At 40.6% G+C, this 24,451-nt stretch overlaps 1 protein-coding gene across 1 annotated transcript in view; it reads left to right on the forward strand.

Annotated features, from left to right (window-relative positions):
* BCHE (butyrylcholinesterase) overlaps positions 1 to 24,451 on the forward strand; it is a 49,376-nt gene that overhangs the window by 15,367 nt on the left and 9,558 nt on the right. The window contains exon 2 of the mRNA XM_063307873.1: positions 17,196 to 17,362. Coding sequence (XP_063163943.1) covers positions 17,196 to 17,362 — 167 coding nt within the window. The remainder of the gene's footprint in view (positions 1 to 17,195; positions 17,363 to 24,451) is intronic.

Consider the following 24,451-nt stretch of genomic DNA (forward strand, 5'->3'; position numbering starts at 1 on the left):
CTAATTTGAGCCTTAGGTGATTTGTTATACATTGTGTGCAAGTTTGTTCCAGTTGCTGGATCACACGTGTTCTAGAGGTCAAATTAGCACTAAGGTAAAGAGGAATAATTGATGTGCATACCACTTGTGGTTTTTAAAGTACTGCATTTGAGCTTGAAACCATTTTAACTATGGTTGTCATCTGAAATTGTTAATGACCCAAGTATCTATCTATAGCTAAATTTTCTGTCACCCAAAAGGAATCTAGAATACCTTGAATACTCTGAGCCAATGATGATGATGATCCCTAGAGGTTAGTAAACTCAGATGTCAAGATGAGTACTATAGCTGAATAACCATTCAGGGGGAGGTTTAATGGTCTTTTTATCTTGTTTTCTTGAATAAGTAATTTCTTCAAGTCAGAGTTGCTAGGAACACACTAGAAATATTTTCAAAGAAAGACCATTTTATGGTTGTATACTTTAAAACAGCATCATTTATGGGGTTTACAGTCAACTGTATTAATGCTATTAATAATTAATATTGCTGTTTAACCTTTTGAATATTTAGGGTCTATATAATTATGTCTGGACAACTTTGGCAAATTTATACTCTTAAATTGGAAGCTTGGAGGGGAGGGCTCTATGTGGTCAGTGTAACAGTTTTTAATGTTTCAATAACATTTTGAACATGTAATAACCCAAGGGCATCCAGGGCTTTGGAAAAGTCAAGATGATGGTAGCAAGCATGCAACTGAAGATTCACCCCACTTTTACATGTGACACTTTTTTAGTAGTGGTACATTTATTTGCAACTATAGGTTTGCATGTGACATTTCATTTGTGCAGTTGTGGCCACCTTTGCCTTTTTGACACCTCTCTTCCATGAATGTCCCTGTGATAACCTATTCATTCTGTAGTCTCTTATTTGACTGGTATAGCTTAATATTGAGTTGACCTGTTTAATCATATTTCATACAATAAACCACAACTGACTTTGCACAGCATACTACATCATAAATCATAATTTACAAATTTCAGTGACTAGGACTGCACAGCGCACTAAAGTGTGTGGGGAGAGAGAGAGAGAGAGAGAGAGAGAGAGAGAGAGAAATTCATACACAGACAGGACATGTATACAATTTAGGCTAGGTCAGGAATCAGGCTCCACAAATCCAACTGGCACTATAATTTATTGATATTTTCTTTTGTAACTGTGGCTGCATATGCCTAGCTTTCCCAGCAACATCTCCATGGCTCTCTGCAATGGTATATACTGTATGTTTTGGCACCTTTTATAACTTGGGGATTCTGCTTTGTTTTCCTTTTTAAAGTAAATGTGTGATATTTCTTGGTAAGTTGTACTTCATCCTGGCCAAAACGTCTATTTGTCAGTGCTTATATCCATACTTGAGCTTATATCCAATTATTAAGGTATGCAAGGCATATACAAGTTGTTTTGGTGAGCTACAGAGATTTTATCTTTATTTATTTATTTGCTATATTTATATGGCTGTCCATATCACAAAATGTGACTCTGGGAAGCATACAATGAAAAACCATAAAATGGACAATATTAAAAAAATAAATAAATCCACAATTAAAACATTAATATTATTATTAAAAGGCTAGGAAAGAGTATTAGATGTTACAAACAATGTAACTACCTCATTAAATCACCATTTCCTTCAGACTCCCAAGCCTGTTGACACAGCTAAGTTTTGAGGGATTCCTGGAAGGATATCAGGACATCAAGGATGGGGCCAGTCTCACCTCAGGGGGATGATGTTCCAGGGGGCGGGTGCCACAGCAGAAAAGGCCCATCTCCTGGGTCCCACCAAGCATAACTCCTTAGCAGATGGGACCTGCAACATACATCATATGCCACATTTTGGCATAATGTGATTCTTCACACTGCTTCACAGCCTCATTAGTAGGAAGATGCTTCAATGCATACACAGACATCTCTTCTGAAATTTCTAGTATCTGACCAGAAATGTTGAAAGAAGATTCTGGGCACAGCAAGCAAATGCAGAGAAGCCTCTTCTGCCTGTTGGAACTGCCACAGGGATCTTTTAAAGTGAGAAGAATCAAAAGCAAAGCAGTCACTTTCCTTCACTTTTAAAAACCTCATTATCCAAATTTGTCTTTTAAAAAGTTTGAGCAAAACACCGTGGCAGTATAAAGTTCTGTTGGGTGAAGACATTTTTGCTTATCTTATTGTTATATCTTTTGAAACTCCTGAAGTCTTTCTTCCAAAGAAGTGGGGTAACCTTGAAGTGATTTGCTTTGAATGAAATTGAGGAGGAATCCTAGTTTTAAGAGACATGAGCAACAGTTTTTAGGATCCAGGCTTTATCAGACAAGATAATTTTGTTTCCTCTTAAGCTGTCTGGAACTTCTGTGAGATTGTTGGATCTAAAACAAACAAACAAACAATGAAAAACAAAAATACAGAAGGTGAACATTTGATGAAGGCTGAGTATTGCATCTCTTGCAATGAAAGAGTCCTTATTCTAAGGACTTAACATTAAATGGTGACAAACGAATGGAAATGGGCTAAAGTTAAATGAGATGTGAACAAAGAGGCTGATGAGCAACAGCTTCCATATTTCCAAGTCATACATCCTATTGATTTATTACCCAAAATAGTTATCAATGATATCCATTACTGCAGAATGAAATATTTCTATCCTCTGCCTTTTATTTTAAGCTTATCAATATGATAACTTTGGAGAGACATTTGCTTGTGCGTGTGAATTAAGTATAAAGTGATACAGAACTGCACAGGGAATCCTTGATGTCATTTGATGAAATGATATATGATTAGATGAAGTAGAGAAATGTTCTGAATTTTAAAATGAAATCTGGAGAGATAACTCATTATGCCAAATCACACACCAACAGGCAAGAGCGACTTCAGAAGTAATCTGAACATTCATAAAGTGTGAGTGTCCTGGATTAACAATTTTATTCATTTCAAAATAATGCTTTCTATAAGCTTGTGAGGTTTTTTTCCCCAAATGGTATCATTTACTAACTTGAAGAAAGCAAAAGCTATATCACTATGTTCATGCTTTTTTAAATAATTTCTTCATAAAGTCAATAGGTTGGATTACAGCTAAGGTTGCAGTTAGGTCCCACCTAAATCATTGTAAAAAAGTCATTATCTAACATCCATTAATGCCAATGGGTCTAGGTGCAAGTAAGGGGATGCATATGTATGTGTCCTATTGGGGCATATTGAATATGTTTTGATGATTAAGATTTTGGTGGCATTTTTTACTTATTCTGACCTGTCTATTGAATCATACAGCCCAATAGAATTTTCAGAAATAAAATTAGGGCACAGGTTCAAAGCTTTTCCAATTTTTGTTGTGTTTTACTTTGTTTTAACACTGGATTGCCTACAAGTTAAGCTTTACTTATGGTCAAATACCAGCTGTCAAGAAATTATACGCCCACCAGAAGAAGGAACATTATGAAAGTAAAACAATTAACAAGATTAAAATATACAAAGATGTAGAAAATGTGATTAATTTTGTCCATGACATGGGAAAATTAGACAGATGTAAATATTTTAAAAATGAAAGCCTAAGCCATTACTCTTTGAACAGCAATAGTATTTGCACAGAACTTGGCTATCTTTCAAGATATTTGTGCAGGCACATCTGCCAGCAGGAGATGAACTTTCTCCTTATCAGAACAGCCAAGATGATTTAGCAGCAAAGGGCTTATTAAATCTGAATGCCAAGACATGTAAAAAGGGCAGTGCATTAAGACATACATAACAGATTCATTGTCCCCTAGCAGATGGGGGATAACTGAGCCTTTGGTAGGATGTTGTTGTATCTCCCATCAACTGGCATAGATGGCAAAGCACTGAATCTTGGCAGAGAGAAGGCTGACCAGCCCAACATATATGAGATGCCAATTAGCTAATTAGCAGGCATGAAGGGTCTTCCATACAGCCTCTCCCCAATAATAGAGGAGATTGTGTTCCAATCAGTCTGAAGATGAGATGTTTCAATTCCAAGTTGGCTGTCTTGAACCTAAGTGAAACCAAATATTGATTAAAAGAAAAAAGAATCTGGTCTAATAACATTTCCCCAAGATGATTGAAAACTATCCAAAAGAGTAGAGGAGGACAGAGATCTCATTAAAGGTCATTTATGACAAAAGTGGAAGGTGACAGAACCCCAAATATACACCCAGAAGAACTTTGAGTACAGATCTTAAAAAATTGGATTGGACCATTTTAAGAAGTCTTGAATCTTTGTAAATACAAATCTGGAAACTGTAAAGCAAAAGGCTAATTACTTTAGCTTTATAGATGTTTATAACAGCAGGTACACAAGTACAGCCTCTGCTGTCTGGAAAAAGACAAAATTGCATTAGTGGTCTTATGGGCCCAATGAGTGACAGCTTTTATTTGTTCCCTGCAGGTAGCAGAGGACTGAAAAATAATTCCTAGGACTTTAGCTTGTTCTGTGGCCTTATTTCTTTTTTCAGCAATGGATGCAGCTGGTAAGCCTTTTGGAGAAGGCCTCTACCTGTGTCTTAGAATAACTGACAATGAGTCTTTCAATTCTATAATATAAGGCAGGGATTGAAGACTTCACTCTAGGTGTATTTGCATTATGAAGGGGATTACTGTGTCATCAGCATAAAAAGGACCTAAGATGGATTTATTGGCCAGTTTAGGAGGATAGAATGTATTGCTTTTCAAAGCCTGCATTATGTTCTGAGTGTATAAGTTAATAATATAAAAGTTTAAATGGAAGAAAGCTAGTATACAACTTTGTTTCACACCTTTTTTGGGTGAAGATTGGCATGGAAAGACATTCAGGGTCATATCTAACTAGCATGAAAGTATTTTCACACAATTTCATGATCAAAAGTAGGAGAGTTCAATCAATAGAAAAGGCTGCCAGTTTCACCCAAAATCTGTCTCTGTGAATTAAACTGAATCCTGCCTTCAAATCCATGAAGGCAGCATATAGAACATCTCTTGGACAATTTGATTTTTTTTCCCCCAGTAAATGGTGCACCATTGTGCAGTGGTGAAACATAAATTCCCCTGGATTAAATCCAATTTGCTCCTCAGCCAAAATCTTATCATCAGTCAAATAGTCTGCTTCTGATAAAGATACTCAACATAGAGTTTGCTAACTATACTTAGAAGACTAATTGACCTTAAAAAAAGTTCTTCCACAGGGTTATAGTCCCTCCTGCTTCATATCTGATTTGATCAAGTTCTGAATAGTTTCTTCTGAGTTAGAAAGACTGGAGAAGGACTATGCTGATCATAATCTAGATGACCCTCCAAAAGGCAATAATTGAATGGGTACATGCAGAGTCATCTTGTATATTGTTCAGTTACACAAGGAATTACACAGTTGGCAATGACTAAAACTGGCATTTTGCCAGTTTTAGTCTTTCCCAGATGTGAGGCTAAAACTGGCAAAAGGTACAATGAAGATAAACAGACTTTTCCTTCTCTCTTAGAAGCTTCTAAGAGAGAAGGAAAAGTCTGTTTATCTTCATTGTACCTTTTGCCAGTTTTAGCCTCACATCTGGGAAAGACTAAAACTGGCAAAATGTATAATGAAGATAAAAGTAGAAGAAAGAGAAGGAGGAGAAGGTGAAAAAGAGGAGAAATAAAATAAGTACAATTTATTCTTTCTAAAGTGGTAAAAATAGATCATATCAGACAAGTATCATCATTTTTTTGACAGAGTGACTGAATTAGTAGACCAAGGGAATTCTGTGAATGTAATGTACCAAGACCTCTGTAAGGCTTTTGATAAAGTTGACCACAGCCTCCTTCTTGATAAAATGGAACAATGTACGATGGATGATTCCATGACCAGATGAATTCACAGATAGTTGAACAATCATACCAATGTGTGGTCCTTATGGATCTAAGTCTACACAGAGAGAGGTATGCAGCAGAATATCTCAGTGTTCTGTCCTGAGTCCAGTGCTGTTTGATAATTTTAGAAATGACTTAGACAAGGTGATAGAAGAGATACTTAGCAAATTTGCAGATGAATCAAAGCTAGGAATGATTGCTGACCAGAAGATAGGTTCTAGGCTCAAAAGAATTTTGATAGACTTGAACATTAGGCCCTATCCAACAAAATGCTGTTCAGTGGTGAGAAATGTAAGGTTCTCCAATTAGGTAGGAAAAACTACACACAGGTACAAGATAAGCAGGACCTGGCTCAGCATTAGTACTTGTGAAAGGGTTATAGTCTCTCCTGCTTCATATCTGATTTGATCAAGTTCTGAATAGTTTCAGGCATCCTGGTAGACCACAGATTAAGATTGATCCAGAAGTGTGCTATAGCTTCCAAAAGAGTCAATCTTGGGGTGCATCAACAAAGATCTAATGTTATGATTGTGGAAAATGATACTACCTTTTTTACACTGTAATGATCAGACTGCATCTGATACACTGTGTCCAGTTCTGGTTACAAGGCCAAAAGGATACTGAGGAAAGAGTGCAGAGAAGAACAACAAAGATGGTGAGGGGATTGGAGGCTAATTCCTATGAAGGAGAGTTAAAAGAACAGGGCCTGTTTAGCCTAAATAAGAGAAGACTAAGGAGCAACATGATAGCAGTCTTCCAACATGTGAAGGCTGCCTGTCAGTCCCTCTAGGTAAACCAGACCATGAAATCAACTCCAAAGGACAGCTAAAACTACTTTTTATTACAACAGAATCTCGAAAGTCTGATACTGCTGTACCTTCTCACCTCCTTCATATAGTTCAGTGAATTAGGGTGGTGGTGCTCTGAGCTGCTTCTGAATGTTATCTGGACATTCTGGACTTTAAAAATGCTTTAGCCCCTTTTGCTTAGGCTAAAGGGCCTAAAGCATATTCATTAAGGTCATTTTCCTTAGTTTCTGTGCTGTCACTGTCAGGGTATAGATTTATTCTTCATGATACCTAAGAGTAGGACATGAACCAGCAGGTGGAAGCTTTGCATAGAGAGATCCAAACTTGAAATAAGGAGGAATTTCCTGACTGTGATAGCTATTAAGCAGGGGAACAGCCTGCTTCCTCAAGTCATAGATGCTCAATCACTGCAAGTTTTCAAACAAAGGTTCGACTTCCCATTTGTCTGTGATGATCTGAGGATTCCTGCTTTGGACATGGGTTGAGCCAGAAGATCTCCAAGGTCCCTGCCAGCTCTGTGATTCTATGTGTGCACAATAATGAATTAATATACTCTGCTGAACTCTTAGTGAACTTTTGCTCAAAGGAGTAGTCTGCTCCTTTTCCTGCTACTAGCTGCCAGACATCCAGAGTTTCTAAAACCCTGGGGTTAGATTGCTCTGTTTTCTTGACAAGCACTCCTTTGCTAAAAGCTGAGAATGTCAGCCCCCTAACCGTACTTTTTCTTAGCTTGAATAAGATACAGAAAGAATGGAAGCTTTATTATAGACATTTATCCAAAGCTCAGTATAACATCTTCAGTATCTCCAAATCCTGTATGTATCTTACACATTCTTTCATTTGAATGCTACATTGTAAAGTTTCTGGGAATCTCACTAAATCTTAGAATTATTGCTTAGCCAATACATTATCAATGCAGAATGGAAAAAAAATATATTTGTAGGTTGTATATCCTGGTCATTAGAAATAAAGAGGCCATCTAAAGGCGTCTTGTCATCTTCTAAATTATTGCTTTCTTCACATATACAATAATTGTGATTTGAAGGTTTGGGGCAGAATGATCATGCGTTGTATTTTACCCCATTTCTCAAAAGAATTAGGAGTGCCCTTTCCTTGGAAGAGAAGAATGTACTAAGTTTTATTTATTTATTTGGTAAATTTATATAGCTGCCCATCTCATATACATGACTCTGAGCAGCATACAGAGTTAAAAATATGAAAGAATACAAAAAAATAACAAAAAAATAATAACAAAAAATATTTAAAATGTTAAAAACAATGAAGATGCATTAAAAAAACATGATCTGCAGGAAAACACACTCATTTTCCCAAGCAATATAACTACTCTGCCTAGCAATACAGCCACTTTGCAGGCTCCATAGCCATGTTACCAGATCCCCTGGCCAGGTGACAAAGCCATGTTTTCAGGTGCTTCTGGAAGGTTGGCAAAGTTGGACCCAAACTGACCTCAGTGGGAATGATGTTCCAAAGGGTGGGTGCCATGGCAGAAAAGCCTCTCCTCCTGGATCTCATCAGATGACATTCCTTCATGGATGGGACTCACAACATGCCCTTCCTGCCAGAACTGATGGGATGGGTAGACGTGATTGGGAAAGGCAGTCCCACAAACAAACTGGCTCCATGCCATGTATGGTTTTATAGGTCATCACCTATAATAATGGTGCATAAATCAGCTTTGACCTCTTTCAAATTTCTAAAGCATCAATTCAGAAAATCAGTCTGATCCAATGTGGATACTGAAACAATTCAGAAAACCAAATTGATTTCATTTGAATATTTGTATTGATTCAGAAGACAGTTGCATGAATTGTCAAATCTTCATATTGAGTATGAAATCTATCAACTTAAGCAGACTAACAAAGTTCTTAAAAATTAACAAAGATGTGCTGTGAAATCTAATAGCAACATTAAATGCCTTGTCCTATTCTACTCTAAATAAGGTCAATTTGTTAGATAGCTGGATGGAAATGTATACCATTACATTCAAATAATATTAAAAAGACTGCTTGTTTATTGTGATGAGTGATGAGAATGGATAGATATTGAACTTTCAGTGAGCCTGGATTAAGTACACTCCAAGTTTAGCTACACTGGCTTCTAAAAAGAAAGAGAGGGAAAATCTTATAAGTTTTATGCAGACAGCTTCATTGAAGAAAGAATAAACACATCAAGCTCTTTCCACCCCAGCAGCCATAAGTTAAGAAAAAAAGAAAATTATTGGAAACATCTTTTTATGTTGGTGGTTCTACTCTGATGTCCCATTGAAAGTGAAAGTTCCTGCCAATGTTATAAAGTTGGAAAGACTCTGTTCTATAGTTGGAAAAAAATAGCAGAGGCTCAGCAAATAGCTGCGTACCATCTAGAGAAGTTGGGAAGAGCTGTTCTGTCTTTAGGATGCTATACCAGTGCTGCAGGGGAGTAGAGTAAGTAATATGGCAACCTCATTCTCTGGCCTAATGACCTAATTATTCTTCAGAGATGATGAGGTTGTACTGTGCTACCAACATATCCCTTATGTTGATGCACCTAGGGAGGACAACTGTAGCAATGCCTACAATGTCAACTCTGTGTCAAGATTCCCCCCGCCCACTCCCCTTAAGGCCCAGGTTGGATGCCCGCCACACATGTGGAATTTTCACCAATGGTCATGGGAGTGGAAGGCTGAGTTTAGAATGGGCTTGTATTGAAATTAAATGACTTCTTATTTCAGTTCTGTTTCTGAAAGGTTCTTAAACTCTGTTGAAAATCCCCTGCCTTAAATCACAAATAATGAAAATCTAGATTCTGTGTAGATCCTGGAGAGACAGGACTCTGCAGATCTCAGAAAAATCTCAGTCATGCAGGTGTTCAGCTGATATAAATATTATTCATGAGTTTCATGCCAGGCCATGAAACTCTGGCTATTTTGGAAGGGATTGGTAAAATGGTGGTTCCTACTCTTGCAGTAAGTGTTACTGAGAGCATAATTTCTCAGTGTGATGATGAATAGGAAGGCTGTTGTTGTTGTTTGTCTGGTTTATATTATTTATTTATTTATTGAACTTCTCAACTGCCCAACTTGTATGCAATGACTCTGGGTGGTTTACAATAATAAAAATAACATATAATTAAATATACAATATACATATAAATTTAAATATTGTATTTATAAATATAATATAAATATAAAAATGCAAATATAAAGTATAAATACAAGATGGCCAATCAAGATCTTATGTTGGCACCATCATGGTGCCAACCAACTCCATGCATGGCTATCGCCCTCCCACCCTAAGCCAGGTGGCATGCCCAGGTTTTAACCCCATTCCTGAAGGCCAGGAGAGTGGGGGCCTGTCTTACCTCTGGGGGTAACTTATTCCAAAGGGTGGGCACAATGGCAGAGAAGGCCCTCCTCCTGGACCCTGCCAATTGGCAATCCCTCATGGACAGGGTCTGTAGCATGCCCTCTCTACCTGACCGGGTGGGATGGGTTGATGTCACTGGGGTAAGACGGTCCCTCAGGAAACCTGGTCCCATGCCAGGTGATTAAAGGTGATAACCAACACCTTGAATTGGACCCAGAAGCATACTGGTACCCAATGCAGCTCGCACAGCAATGGTGTTGTGTGTGTCCTTCTTGGGACTCCTAAGACTGTTCGCGTGGCTGCATTCTGCACCAGCTGTAGCTTCAGGTTACTCTTCAAGGGTAGCCCCATGTAGAGTGCATTACAGTAGTCTATATGGGAGATGACTAGGGCATGAGTGACTGGAGGGACTCTTGATCCAGGAAAGGGCGTAGCTGATGTTTATATGTTCTATGTGATTTTTAACTATAAAGTCAGTATTATTTTGTTCTGCTTAGACATTTGTTTGGGCTGAAGGACATATAAAGTAGCAGAAAATAGTAATTTCCTTTCCTTTCCATCATTTTTAAAAAAGTCTCAGTTGGAGCAAGTTTTTGGCCTTATTTTTGTTTGAGTGATCATCACAGTTAGCTAACTGTTAGTATTATTGTGATTATTCTGATATTTTTACTGTATATTGAACTTTTGTATGCTGCACAGAGTCGACATGGATTGAGGCAGCTGGAAAAAAAATCATTAAATAAATAAAAACACTCTGATCTAATCCATGCAATTTCTGTACTAACACATGATAAATAAAATTACTCCATAAACAATGCAGTACACCATATACTCAAAAACTATGACTAAGAAGAAAATGATTTTAATGTCCATGGCATGGATAGAAAAGATTCTGAACCAAACATATGGCAAGTTTAAGAATGTAATCCAATCTAAGATGTATCTTTAAGGCAGCAGTCTTTATAGGGATAGCCAAGACAGAAGCTGAAGACTGCAATCACACTTTTTGCACCCCCTAGAGCCCCCAAAATCATACCATTAAAATTTGTAATGAATTAGCAAATGTTGGCTATGTGATTTCTCACTTAAAAAGCAAAGCAGGAAAATAAGTCTGTTAAGTTTTAATAAAATTATTTTAATCCAGTTAATGAATTACAGTAATAGTTACACATATGTACCAATCCAAAAAAATGGCAGAAGATTTCAGTACTGCCTTCTCTGGAGATGTCACTGTCTTACGTTATGCACTTGAAGTCTTTGGCAGACCTAAACATCAATTCACCTTCTGGCTGCTGCTCTTGCTGTATCAACCAGTTAAACTGCAGCAAATCACTTTTGAATAGAGATGAAGAATATTGTAACAATGTTTACAGTGAATCTTGTATGATGAATGAATATATATATATACTATATAGTAAAAAAAACGTAAAGATTCCCATTTAGTCATGTCTAATGACCCACTAGGGGCTGTGCTCATCTCTGTTTCTATGGCCGAAGATCCAGCATTGTCTAATGACGCTTCCATGGTCATGTGGCCAGCATGACAATCACGGAAACGCTGTTACCTTCCCACCAAAGCGGTACCTATCTATCTACTTGCATTTGCAGGCTTTCAAACTGTTAGGTTGGCAAGAGCTGGGGCGAGTGCGGGAGCTCACTCCGCCACATGGCACTCAGGTCTCAAACCGCCAAACTTGCAACTTTCCAGTCGACAAACCTGGCGTCTTAACAACTGAGCCACCATGCCCCCCATATACAGTGTGTGTGTGTGTGTGTGTGTGTAGGTATGTGTGTGTGTGTGTATATGTGTGTGTGTGTGTGTGTGTATAACATCTTATGCTTCCCTACTGATGCGTTGAATCATTTTCTGCAAAGTGGTATCAACACCTGTTATTACAATCACCTTACTACCTGTAAATTACAATTTGGAATGTTATGGTTTATTTCATATCCAGAGGATGCTCAAATGATTTCTGACAGTACTATTACAATTCTGATCTTGAACTGGAGTACTAGTCAGCTCTGTTTAACTCACTGTTCTCTAGAGCCACAAACAAACATGCAATTAAATGAGCTCCATAAGTTAATCAGTGCAGAATTAGCACAAAATGGGCAGTGGAGGAATTTAGGAATTGCCATGCTAGATTGGATTAAGAGATATTTTAAACAAGTAGCTGGAGTTTATTAATGTCCAGTGGCCTTTCAGTTACATGCTTGGAGTGAAGGAAGAAATTGTACCAATTATTTGTAGTATATTTCATCTCCTGCTAGTTCTCTGTGTATACCTTTGCTTTCTGAATTTGGTGTATGTATGCATATTTACTAGAGGAAGGAATAGACATAATCAGGAAATCATTAATGCTTATATCAACCTTTTTCAATCTCAAACTTTCTAGAAGTGATAGAACTTGGAAGTCCAGAATTCTAATCTAACATAATTGAAAGCCAACCTCCTAAACAATTTGGGAGTTACAAGCATCTGGATGGCATTAGTTTGGAGAACAGCTGTTTATGTAATTATCTCATTTCAAAATTATCCAAAACCAATTCTACATAATCAATAGAATTCATACTTTTATGTTTTATTATTGTCAAGGGTTACTTCCCTTTTGTTTCCTCTAGTAAGTGTATAATTATATGATAACAAATTTATAATAACAATATTCATGGCAATACAGAACCAAAACATCAAAGTAACATAATTAAAGTTAAAAATTTCTCTAATTTTTATGATCTTTTAATATTTTGGTTTTATAATTTCAGTACCGTACTTTTTATATTATTCTACTGATTATAATAAAGTGATGGATGTATTTATTTGCAACTGCATAATTATGTAATGTATTTGGTTAGATCTAAAGGTTTTAAGGTTATATTTTAAGGGCATGAAACACATTGTTTCAAATTGAAACAGCTGTTTGAAATACTTCTGGAGTTGTTTTGAATTTGAAATAGAGAGTTTCAAGCTCAAAACATTTTGAATTTGAAATGTCATGCATACTTTTATTGTATTTTCATTTCATTTCTAAGACTGATGTCAAGAACAGCCCCTAGTTATTCAGAGACTTCATCCCCAGGCTTCAGTTGATTTTTCACTCTTGAACTACACATAAGTGGCTGTCTCTAGAGAAGTCTTTGTGAGGAAAAATAATGTTGCTAGAATGACTGGGACAAAGGAGTTGAACCATCATATTCTTGTCATGTTTTGGACTCAGTTCTACTCTTTATAATTCCTTTTCATCAAAGAGAGCAACTATAAGTATACATTTTTTTTAATGATTGATTCTAGATTGATGAGCCTCCCAGATTTCAGCTCAAGTCATCAAATTAGTGCATATTACTATTCTTAGCAGGGAAAAGACCATATTTTATCTGCCCAGTATTTAGCTAAAAAAAGTTGAGCATCTTATCAGGAAAAAGATACAGGTTGCAATCTTAATCAGTGCCAAAACAATGGTGGAATGCACAGAGATTAAATCCTAGCTTTTCAGAGCTAAGTTTTCAAAGCTCTCAGTTTTGACAGAAGTCTCAAGTCATTTTTGTTTTCTGACATCCTCACTGTATTGTTCTTTTTCTATCTAATATATGGTTTTTAAATTATTATTACAAATGTTTCTATGCCTTTCCACTCCATCTGGCTCTGACCAGTGCACAATATAAAGATTAAAAAGAACAAAACAAGTAACATCGGCAGACCCAACCTGGACACCCCCAAAATGCTCTGTTTCCCAGAGCCAAATTTAATCTCTCTGCAGAAACTCATCACATTGGTGGCACTTTATATACAAGAGGACAAGCTATTTCACAGGAAGGGAGCCACTGTTATGAAGGCCTGCCTACAGGATCCTTGCAGATGGAACTCCATGGGGAGCAGGACCCTCAGCAGGGTCTCTCTCCTGATCTTAAAGGACAGGCATATTTATTTCACAGTAGATGGTCTTGGAGATAACTAGGCCCTGAGCCATGCAGAGTTCTACAGGTGGTAGCCAGCATCTTGAATTGCATTAGTCGCTAACTGGCAGCTAGAGCAGCTCCTAGAGAAAGGGCAAATTTACTGAAATGTTCACCCATTCCTACTTGAGTATGGTTCAATCATATGATACCGCATTTTCCTAGTTTCTCTGACTAGCAAAGTATTCCCTGCTGATGTGAACTACACAGGAAGATTCCAGTGCATCAATTGCCCATAAAACACACCACTAGCTGCATATTGTGGCCTTTTTGTCTGTTTCGTGTACAATCTCAGCCAGGTGGAATAAAATATGATATTCAGTAGGCTGTGAGAAGAGGCTTTGATTGGGAGGCATTTTGTGCTCTGAAGGCCTCAAGGTCATTCACATCACTTGACAGCCTCCTCTTAGCCTTCTCCAGCAGTTATAAAAGCTTTTCAGAGGCTTCCAAGGGAGCCCTTTGTGATGCTTCAAGTAGCTCTTTTCAGAGCTGCTCCCCTCAAAATTATACTGTGCCATTTTTGCAGGCTATAAGGAAGGTCTCATCACCATCACAGCTGCACAGTTGATAGGGAAGGTTTCCATAGGGAAAGTTCACCCTAACGGGATGGTGGGAATAGGCTCTGGAGTAGACAAAAATTATGTGATTCATATTTTGAATCTTCCCTACTCCATCCCCAGCCCATGTTGGAAATTCAGCAAAAATGTTAAATGAAACCAGATGTAGAATTAGATAGTTACTTTCCACTATTACATCTGGGTAGTTGCTTTGCAGAGCTGAGGTGCTCCAGGCATCCTACCTCTGGCCTACAGCAAAAACACCAGGTGTCTTTTTAAAAACTAATAGCATCACTGGATGTTTAACAGTTTAACACATTTAGCCATAGCATCCTAGTTGTATGACAATCCATCCCTTGAATAATTCAAACAATTTGCCTCCTGAAAGAGCTCCTTTTCTTCAGCAGAACATGGACTTCAAATCCAATCCCTTTTTATCAAGGCCTTCCAGCTGCTAAATGTAGCATTCATTAACAACGTTGCCACTCAAGATGAAAAAGCCCTGAAGTAAACATTTACAGTCCTCCAATTTTTCAAATGGCCAATCTTGCCCTTTTTCTTCAAGTTTGGTAAACAATCTTAAAACCCTCCTGTCCTTTTCTTTGCCAGCTTTCTTGGCTGGATACCATGGAGAATAACACCAAATTACTAAGTTTAGTTCTGCACATTTTACCACATTGTCCTCTCTGAATGTCATTAGGTAGCATTCATAATGTTCTGCAAACCTCTTTCAGGGAAGCCTTTGTTGTTTTTTAAGACTTGCTTTGAGATTTGATTATGTGCAAGCTTTCTACAAATTTTCCTCCTGAAAAATGGATGACATGTTTTAAAATAAATCAGCAACATGGAACACCTCATTTTTCTCATTTGTTTTATTTATACCCAGTAGAACTAGGAGCATCTCTTCTATATCTCAGGCAGAGCTCATATACATTCTACTAATATTTCTTAACTGGAGAAGCCCAGGATTGAACCTGGACTGCCTGCATTCCAGGTATGCACTCTACTGTTGAGCTATGCAAAGTGTTCATTGGTAAAGGAAAGCAAGGTCACAGGAGCAGTCCATAATGCCACCTACATATGTTGACTAGATTATATGGATGGTCTCCCTGTTATGAAAAGCCTATCTGTATGTCCTCTATGCAGATTTAGAGCCTTGAAGTGAAATCAAAGCATGCAGGTAGCACTCGCTTAACAACCATTCATTTAGTGATGGTTTGGAATTACAATGGTGCTGGAAAAAACTGACTTATGACTGGTCTTCACACTTATGACCCTCACGTGATCACAATTCAGGCACTTGGCAACTGGTTTGCATTTATGACTGTCACAGCATCCCATTGTCACATGATTGCCATTTTCGACTTTCCTGGCCCGAGGCTGGCAAGCATAATCAATGGAGAACTGCATGATTCTCTTAACAGCCATGTGGTTTGCTTAATACCCGCAGTGATTCACATAACAACCACCATGAAAAGGGTTATAAAATCAGGTCGGATTTGCTTAATGACTGCTTCACTTAGCAACTGAAATTCTGGTTCCAATTGTGATCATTAAGCAAGGACTACCTGTATGTATAAGTCAAGGCAAGAAGTGGAATTGCCATAAAACAATGGTGAAATGCATTCTTAAAATGAAGAAAATCCCAGATTTAATCCCTGGTATCTGCCTGAAATTCTGCTTGGAACTTTGGGGAATTTATGCCATTCAACATCAACAGTCCACATTGGGCTTAAAGGGTCAGTGGTTAAATCAGAATATAGCAATTTCATTTGTTTCTGTGATCTTGCCCCTTTCCTTTTCCCCCACGAACTCTTCCTAAAGAAACTACTGGCACCTTTCCCAGATACCACGGTTGGCACATAGTGAAATACTCTGCCAAGATCTCATCACCTATGATGGGTGATAAAATCAAAGGCAATTGGTACATTCTTCTTGCCAACTTTTCTCTCATAATCCCTAATCACCCAGATTTCTTCCACCCATCCTACTGTAAATAGCAAGGCATATTAAGTAATCTTTAAAGTACCAGCTTGCATTAATAGAATTTCCTTAGCAAATTTTGTTTATAGCAATACTTTTGAGACATTTTTCTCACAGCTTCACATTAACTGCTTTCAATGGGTAAAGGATGCTTTCTTCTATTATGAAACTTATTTTAACAGATTTTAATCAAGATGATTTTTTTTTTATTCATTTTACCTAGATCACTGCACACCTTTACAGGAATTTCTGCCTAAAAGGAAACAAAAACAATGTAATGTCTTTGTATATGTGAATGAGCATTAGCATTTTTATTAAGCACTTAGTGGATTTATTTTTGTTATTGTTATCCAAGAAATTGCTTTTTTGTCCTTGACAATTTGGGCTTATACAAATAACTGATAAGTTGATTACTTAATAACATATAATGCTTTTTAAAAAGAATCCAATCCAGTCCAAATGCATATTGCCATTGTTGTTATTACTATTATTGTTGCTGTTGTTTTGGAGATGTTGATGTTTACATCTGCCACCTTTCAAAAGTATAGAATTATTTCCATGCAAATCTACTGAACTTTGGAACAATCAACAGAATATATTTTTCACTGTTGATATGCCCAGCTAATTTCCCATGAGAACTCTAATGCTTCTCTTTAATCTTTTCTTTAATCTTACAGAACACCCAATGGAAGTCAGATTAATGGAACAAGATGGCCAGTCTTCACAACTGCTGAACAAAACTACTTAACGTTAAGCACAAATGGTTCAAAGATTCGTGCAAAATTACGTGCCGAAAAATGTCGGTTCTGGAATAAGTTTTTTCCTAAAGTCCTGGAGATGACAGGTAATTTTGCTGGTAAATATATTGTATACAGTAAATTGATTAATTCAGGTTCGCCTTGCTACTACTAAATTTTAATATCATAAATAATATTTCTGTAAAATTAAATACAGATTTTATTCCAAAAAGATAATATCCTTCACTAAAATACGCCCCCCCCATTAATTTCAGATAAATTCCCCACCTCTACCCCCAACCATACTTGGTGAATAGATTTTCTATTTTGTATGCTTGTTGGCAGCACCTGATCATTCGAGCATTCACACAATCACAGTCAGGAGGCTGGGATTCCTTTAACTGTTTTAATGAAGCGTAATGAATGGTACAGAAGGCAAGCTGCGAATAAAGATTTCCCACTTAAACCTAACTTAAAAACTACATTCACTTAGTTAGTCCCCTTTCCCATGAAACCATGTCACGCACATACACACACAGAAGGTATTCCTGGCATATCTCAACCTCGTGTCCTTCATGTCCTCCACAGCCATAATAAACCACTTCACACTCCAACTTCACACCCCCTCCCATCTGGAAACACGGATTCCATTTCTTGGAGAAGGAAACGATGGGAGATGCTCCAATAAGGGTTTCTATGAAACCTTTGATTGGGGGAATCTGACCCTTGAATTCTCTTGTGTGCTCATCTGCAATGAGGAGTATATTTTAATGATATGATCTGGATTGTGTGCACTTTGACAGTGAAAGCTGTCAAATAACTTGGATTTGGCTGGTTGGTTTTTCAAACAGCTATACGTATAAGCCTTCCCAGAGGGAGAAAGGAAACATAGTATTCTTCATCTGACTCACTGTTTTTCATTTGCTGTTTGAGAGATTTTTATCATTTCACATATCATGACAGTCCATTTTGTCTGTACATTTATGTGTGTGTGAAATAAAAACAAACATCCTATGTGTATGTTTCAAGCAAACCTAGATCCATTTTAGAAAATAAGTCAATGTACCAAGATATTAACAAACCTTTTTTTTTGAATTACCAAGAACTGCTCACTAAAACCATACGTGAAGACATCATGTTTTTATATTATGATATTGTAATACTGCAGCGTATTGCGAAGGCGTCTAGAGTCCAAAATTTCTTTAACTTCAAAGTGTTGTTGACCATCAATCATGATGGGGGTTGGAGGTGGAGGCTGATCATGCCATCGGTCAGAACGAATACTTGGTTTGAGCAAGCTGCAATGAAAAACAGGATGTAAGTGTTTAAGGTTATGTGGCAAATCAAGCTTAAAAGTCACAGGGTTAATTTGAGCGGTAATGGGGAAAGGACCCACAAACTTAGGTGCCAACTTCTTTGAAGGTTGCGAGGACTTAATGAACTTAGTCGATAAATAGACCAGGTCACCGACTTGAAAAGCAGGATGAGGGGCACGTTTCTGGTCAGCATAGCGTTTGTAATCCGATTGTGCGTCAGCCAATGCCTGTTGAATCACTGGCCAGGACTCCACTAGCTGTGTGGACCAATCCCCAGGTGAGGTCGGTCCGACAGAGGGTTGCGGTAGATCCGGGATGGGCACAAACTCCTTGCCATGTGCAATACGAAATGGGGTTTGACCGGTGCTTTGATGAACAGCATTGTTGTAGGCAACTTCAGCAAAAGGGAGAAGGTCCACCCAGTTGTCCTGCTGATAGTTCACAAAAGCCCGAAGATATTGCTCCAGCGTTGAGTTTAAAGCCTCCGTGGCCCCATCCGTCTGTGGATGCCACGCCGTGGACAGGGCTTGCTTAGTTCCCAAAAGTTTGAGGAACGCCCGCCAGAATTGCGAGGTGAACTGCGTGCCCCTGTCCGAAATCAAGCATGACGGACACCCGTGTAGCCGGTACACGTGTACTAAGAAAAGACAGGCCAACTGGCGTGCGGAAGGAACTGACACGCATGGGATGAAATGGGCTTGTTTCGAGAAATAGTCTTTGACAACCCAAATCACTGTTTTGCGCTGGCTGGGTGGTAACTCCACAATAAAGTCCATGGAAATCTCATCCCAAGGGCAAGCTGGGCTAGCCACGGGTTGCAGGAGTCCCTGAGGTTTCCCTCCTTTGCGCTTTGACATAGCGCAAACAGAACAGGAGGCGATATACTCCTTTACATCCTTGCGCAAGGTGGGCCACCAGAACTGCCGTCGGACAAGGTGCAAAGTTTTTACGAACCCAAAGTGTCCCGCCACCTTGTCATCATGAGCATGGAGCAACACGTCTTTTCGCAACTTCTCAGGGACATAGAGATGGTTAGATTTCCAAGCAAAACCCTGGTCAAATGTAACTTTGTCTTTGTTTGCAAGCAACCAAGTATCAGTTTTTAACTCCTTTAGAAACTTTTGTTGCAACTGGGAAAGAATTGACAAAGTGCTCGGCGGTCCGGAGTCCGCAGCGGCTGGCTGCTGCGCTCGTGTTTGGCTACGCGTCACAGCCTGCATATCCAGTTGTGGCGTTGTCCACAGAGTGCTGACCACTTCGGGCGCTGCGCACGAGTCCTGGGGTTGCCGTGACAACGCGTCAGCCAGGAAATTCTTTTTCCCCGGAATAAACTTCAATCGAAAATTAAATCGATTGAAGAACTGAGCCCAACGGACTTGTTTCGGGCTCAATTTGCAGGGGGTGCTGAGGGCTTCTAAGTTCTTATGGTCAGTCCACACCTCGAAAGGGTGATTCGCCCCCTCTAATAAATGCCGCCAAGATTCCAAAGCAGCTTTTACTGCGAATGCTTCCTTCTCCCACACATGCCAACGCCTCTCCATCTCTGAGAACTTGCGGGACAGGTAAGCACATGGTTTGAGGCACCCTGCCCCATCAGCTTGCATCAATAATGCCCCAATGGAATAATCAGAGGCATCAGCCTGAACCACAAAAGGCTTGGAGGGGTCAGGGTGTTGTAAGATTGGCTCTTCGGTAAAAGATGCTTTTAACTGCTCGAACGCCACCTGACAAGCCGGCGTCCACCGCAGCAGTGCCCCTGGATTTTTCACTCTTCGAGTATCCCCCAGACCTTTGGTTCGAAGTAATTCCGTTAATGGTAGGGCAATTTCAGCGAACCCCCTTATGAATAATCTGTAGTAATTACTGAACCCCAGGAAACTTTGAAGTTGCCTGCGGGTGCGGGGCCTTTCCCAATCCACGACAGCCTGGACCTTGGCAGGATCCATTTCAATGCCCTTATCTGAAATTCTATACCCCAAATAATCAATTTGTGTTTGGTGAAAGGCACACTTGGACAGTTTGGCATACAATTCAGCTTTCCTGAGCTTGCAAAGCACTTGTTTAACCAAGGATACATGTTCCTCCATAGTTTCAGTATAAATCAATACATCATCCAAATACACCAATACCCCTTTAAACAGATGTTCATGGAGTACCTCATGGATCAATTGCGTAAATACCGCAGGGGCCCCAGCCAGACCAAAAGGCAAAACCTTATACTGAAATGCCCCCAACGGGCAATTGAATGCCGTTTTCCACTCATCACCCTCCTTGATTCTTACACGGTAATAGGCTTCTCTCAAGTCCAGTTTGGAGAAGATTTTTCCTTTAGCCAGATGAGACAACATGTCTTTGATCAAAGGCAAAGGATATTTATTGGAAATTGAGACTGCATTTAGCCCCCAGAAATTGGTACAGGGTCTTAGTGTCCCATCCTTCTTTGGGCGAAAGAGGACCGGTGCCCCCACCGGTGAGTTGGCTGGCTCGATGAACCCACAAGCCAAGTTTTTGTCCACAAAGTCCCTAAGCAAAGTTAGTTCCTTTTGTGTCATGGAATAGATTTTTGGCTTAGGTAATTGGGTGTTGGGCATCAGCTCAATGGCACACTCCATTTTCCGATGAGGGGGCAGTTGATCGGCTTCCTTTTCTCCAAACACATCAGCAAACATCTGGTAGTCCACTGGCAGGCCCTCCAGAGGTGGGGCCGGGCAATGCGGAGTCGCAGCTGCCGCTACCCCCACCACCTCCTCTGGGGAAACCCTCCCCTCCGGTGCTTGATAGAATCCGTCCTTAAAGGTGATAGTCCGATAAACCCAGTTTATTTGGGGATTTTGCTGGACCAACCATGGCACTCCCAAAACCACCAGGGGACCCCCCACCAGAGCCACCACAAATGACAACCCCTCCCGATGGCTGCCGAACTGTAAAGCCACTAGCCCTGTGAAATGGGTGATCGGTTTGCCACCTGCCATAGACCCATCCAACTGCGTAAAGGCAATGGGCCATTGCAAGGGGAATGTAGGTAGCTCCAGAGCTGCTACCACATCGGGGTGCATCAAACACCTGGAACACCCCGAATCAATCATGGCCCACACTTCTATGGTCTTGGATCGGGAGCCCAACTTTAACTTCACCGTGAGAATGTGGTAACTGCCACTCACCGATGTAGGCTCGCGCCCTTCTTCCACCACCTGCCCTGCGGCGCCCTTTAAAGCAGGTGGCTGCCGTTTCCCGCCAGCTGCAATAATTCCGGTTCCCCCTCGTCTTCGTAGAACGGCACGCTGTCTCCCTCACTTTCTGCCACCGCTGCTTTCATTTTCCTCAGCAGGGAAGGGGACTTCGCCGTCGACTTCCCGGGTCATTCCTCACCCTTTGCCTTCGGGCACGCCGCCACTCAATGTCCCTCTTTGCCACATCACAGACACTGCCCCTTCGCATACCGCCTCTCTCTCTCAGGTTTCACCTCTCGCCCTGACTTCGCTGTTCTCCACTGGGCAAATACCTCGTGTGCGTGTTCAGCTCTCCCAGCAAGCTGGATCCACTCGTACAAAGTGTACGGGTCGTCCCGTCCTAAGGACCAGTGCAGCACTTCTGTATTCAGGCCATCTTTGAACAGTTCGATGATGGTGGCTTGAGACCAGTCGTCCACCTTTCCTGCCAGCGCCTTGAACTCCAGCGCGTAATCAGCCACCGATCTCGACCCTTGCTTAGGGTCCTTCAGGGCACGCTTCGCTCTCTCCTTTGCCAAGGGATCCTCAAAGTGCTGCCTTAGAGCCCAGAGGAACTCGTTGAATTTCTCCAGTTTGGGCGCTTCCGACTGGCACATCTGTACATACCAGTCTGCCGCCCTCCCCTTCAGCTTGGTAGCAATGGTGATGATCTTCGCTTTTTCTGACCGAAAAAGTGACCCCCACTCCTCCATGTACGCCTTGGCATTGGTTAGGAAAAATGAGAGTTTTGCCGGATCCCCATCGAATTTGACGGGGAAGTCCCTCAACCCGCCCGCCGACGGGCTGCGCCCTCCCACTGAGGGTTCGGTGGGTTCTACTTCCCTGGCCGGCTGCCGCTCGGGAGCGGGTGGCGGCCTTACAGGCGGCGACGCTACTTCCATTCGGACAGCCTGGTCCCCTTCCTGCAGACGTGCTGCCCTTCTCTGCTCCGGGGACTGCCCATGGGATGAAGGGGTCGAATGCCACTGGCTTGACCCCTCCCGGGTTTCCTTCAACAAACTCAGGTCCAGACTCATCTGTTTCAGGATCGTTTCCAATGAGTCCATTTTTGACTCTAACACTCGGATACGGTCTGGAGTAGGAGAACCCTCTTTCGGCTGCACCTGGATCACCGTAGGGGACAACGGGTACCTCTGCCTCCAGGATGGGCCTCCCACCACCGAGATGTCCCCCCGAGTTTCATCCCAGGTGACCAGTTCGCCCGGGGTGGTTACGGTGGTTTCCGGCGCGGTTTTCATGCCTCCTGCTTCACCCTCCGACCCAGAACTCGCCTCTTCTAGGATCGCGGAGAGCTCCCCCAGTTGGGGAGGTCTGTCGGGGCGCATCACGGTCGAGTCCGGCTCCCCTTCACTCGACTCCTCACTTTCCAGTAGCATGATGTCAGGTTCAGTCATCGCTAGCACTCTCCCTCACAGGGTCGGACAAACTTGCCCTCTCCTGGAAAGGGGCCAGCGGAATTTTGAGGTTTAAGATTCTCAGCTTTATGTAATGGTTGCCCAGCCCCAATACTCAGACTCACAAGAGGTTGCTAAATGAAATCTGATTTATTAGAGAACTTAAGACAAATACAGAGAAAGCTGAGAATGACAGAAAGCGCGCCAAATACAAACTTAAACCTTTCGTTGCACACATAACCCCGCCTCCCTACCAGCAGAGCCACCCGTCCCAGGTGCTGGCAACTGTCAGATCTTCTAGCCTGGGAAAGTAACCTTGAACACAGGAGATAACCCAAATACATTCCAACAGCACAGCCAAGAGATAAATCCCTCCCAACAGGAACCGTCCTCCCTGCAAAGATGAAACACGCATCCAGCTAATGACATGCGAAACGTTACGATGTATCAAACACATTGAAACGGCGAACATGACAGATATATTTGAATAAATGTGTTGCTTAATAAACAAAAGTTCTGAGATATCAACAGCTAGGCTTCCATAGTATCAATAGGTAGGCTTCTATAGTAAGCTAGTGAGATGATTGTCCACAATGGGACAGGAGATGAAATATTGGGTGCTTGGTATCCTCTGACCTTGGTTGTTCACCAGAATTGGAAACTGAGCATTGGTTAGATGGTGGGAAAAAGGGACAAGAACTTACCAGATATGCACACAGGTCTTCTCTATTTACAGTGATGTTTAATAATGGCCTTAGATTAACAAACTGTGTTTATACTGTTCTATACAGACAATTTCAAATGAAGTTTTTTACGGTGTCTTTTCTGTTTCACTCCTTTCCTTGCTCAGTCATGCAGTTTCTTTCTGAGTTTTCACTTCTGGACTCTCTTGTACCCAAAGGAGGAGAATAGGAAGAGGGTCCTGCTTGATCGTGCTAGGTCTCCAACTGTTCTCATTTTGGCCGTGCACATGCAATTGCCACCCTTGCAAGCATATAAAAAAGGATTTTATATCCTTCCCTTCTACTAATTTTGGGATTTTAATATCCTTAGGGCCTCCCTGTCATGAAGTGGGAAGAACATCTTGCTCCGATACCTAAAGCAGATTCTGGCATGCCTTTAAGTGCCACTAACATCTCTTTAAATTCCTCTAATTGAGTCTCCCTTTCTAATCTCTCATGCTCCAATCGATCACGTCTCTCAGCTCCTCTCCAGCATCTGTCTTCTTCCTGCTGATGTAACATTAGCTGGTACAT

This window comes from Candoia aspera, chromosome 6 (genome assembly GCF_035149785.1).
Source record: "Candoia aspera isolate rCanAsp1 chromosome 6, rCanAsp1.hap2, whole genome shotgun sequence".
NCBI classification, from domain to species: domain Eukaryota; kingdom Metazoa; phylum Chordata; class Lepidosauria; order Squamata; family Boidae; genus Candoia; species Candoia aspera.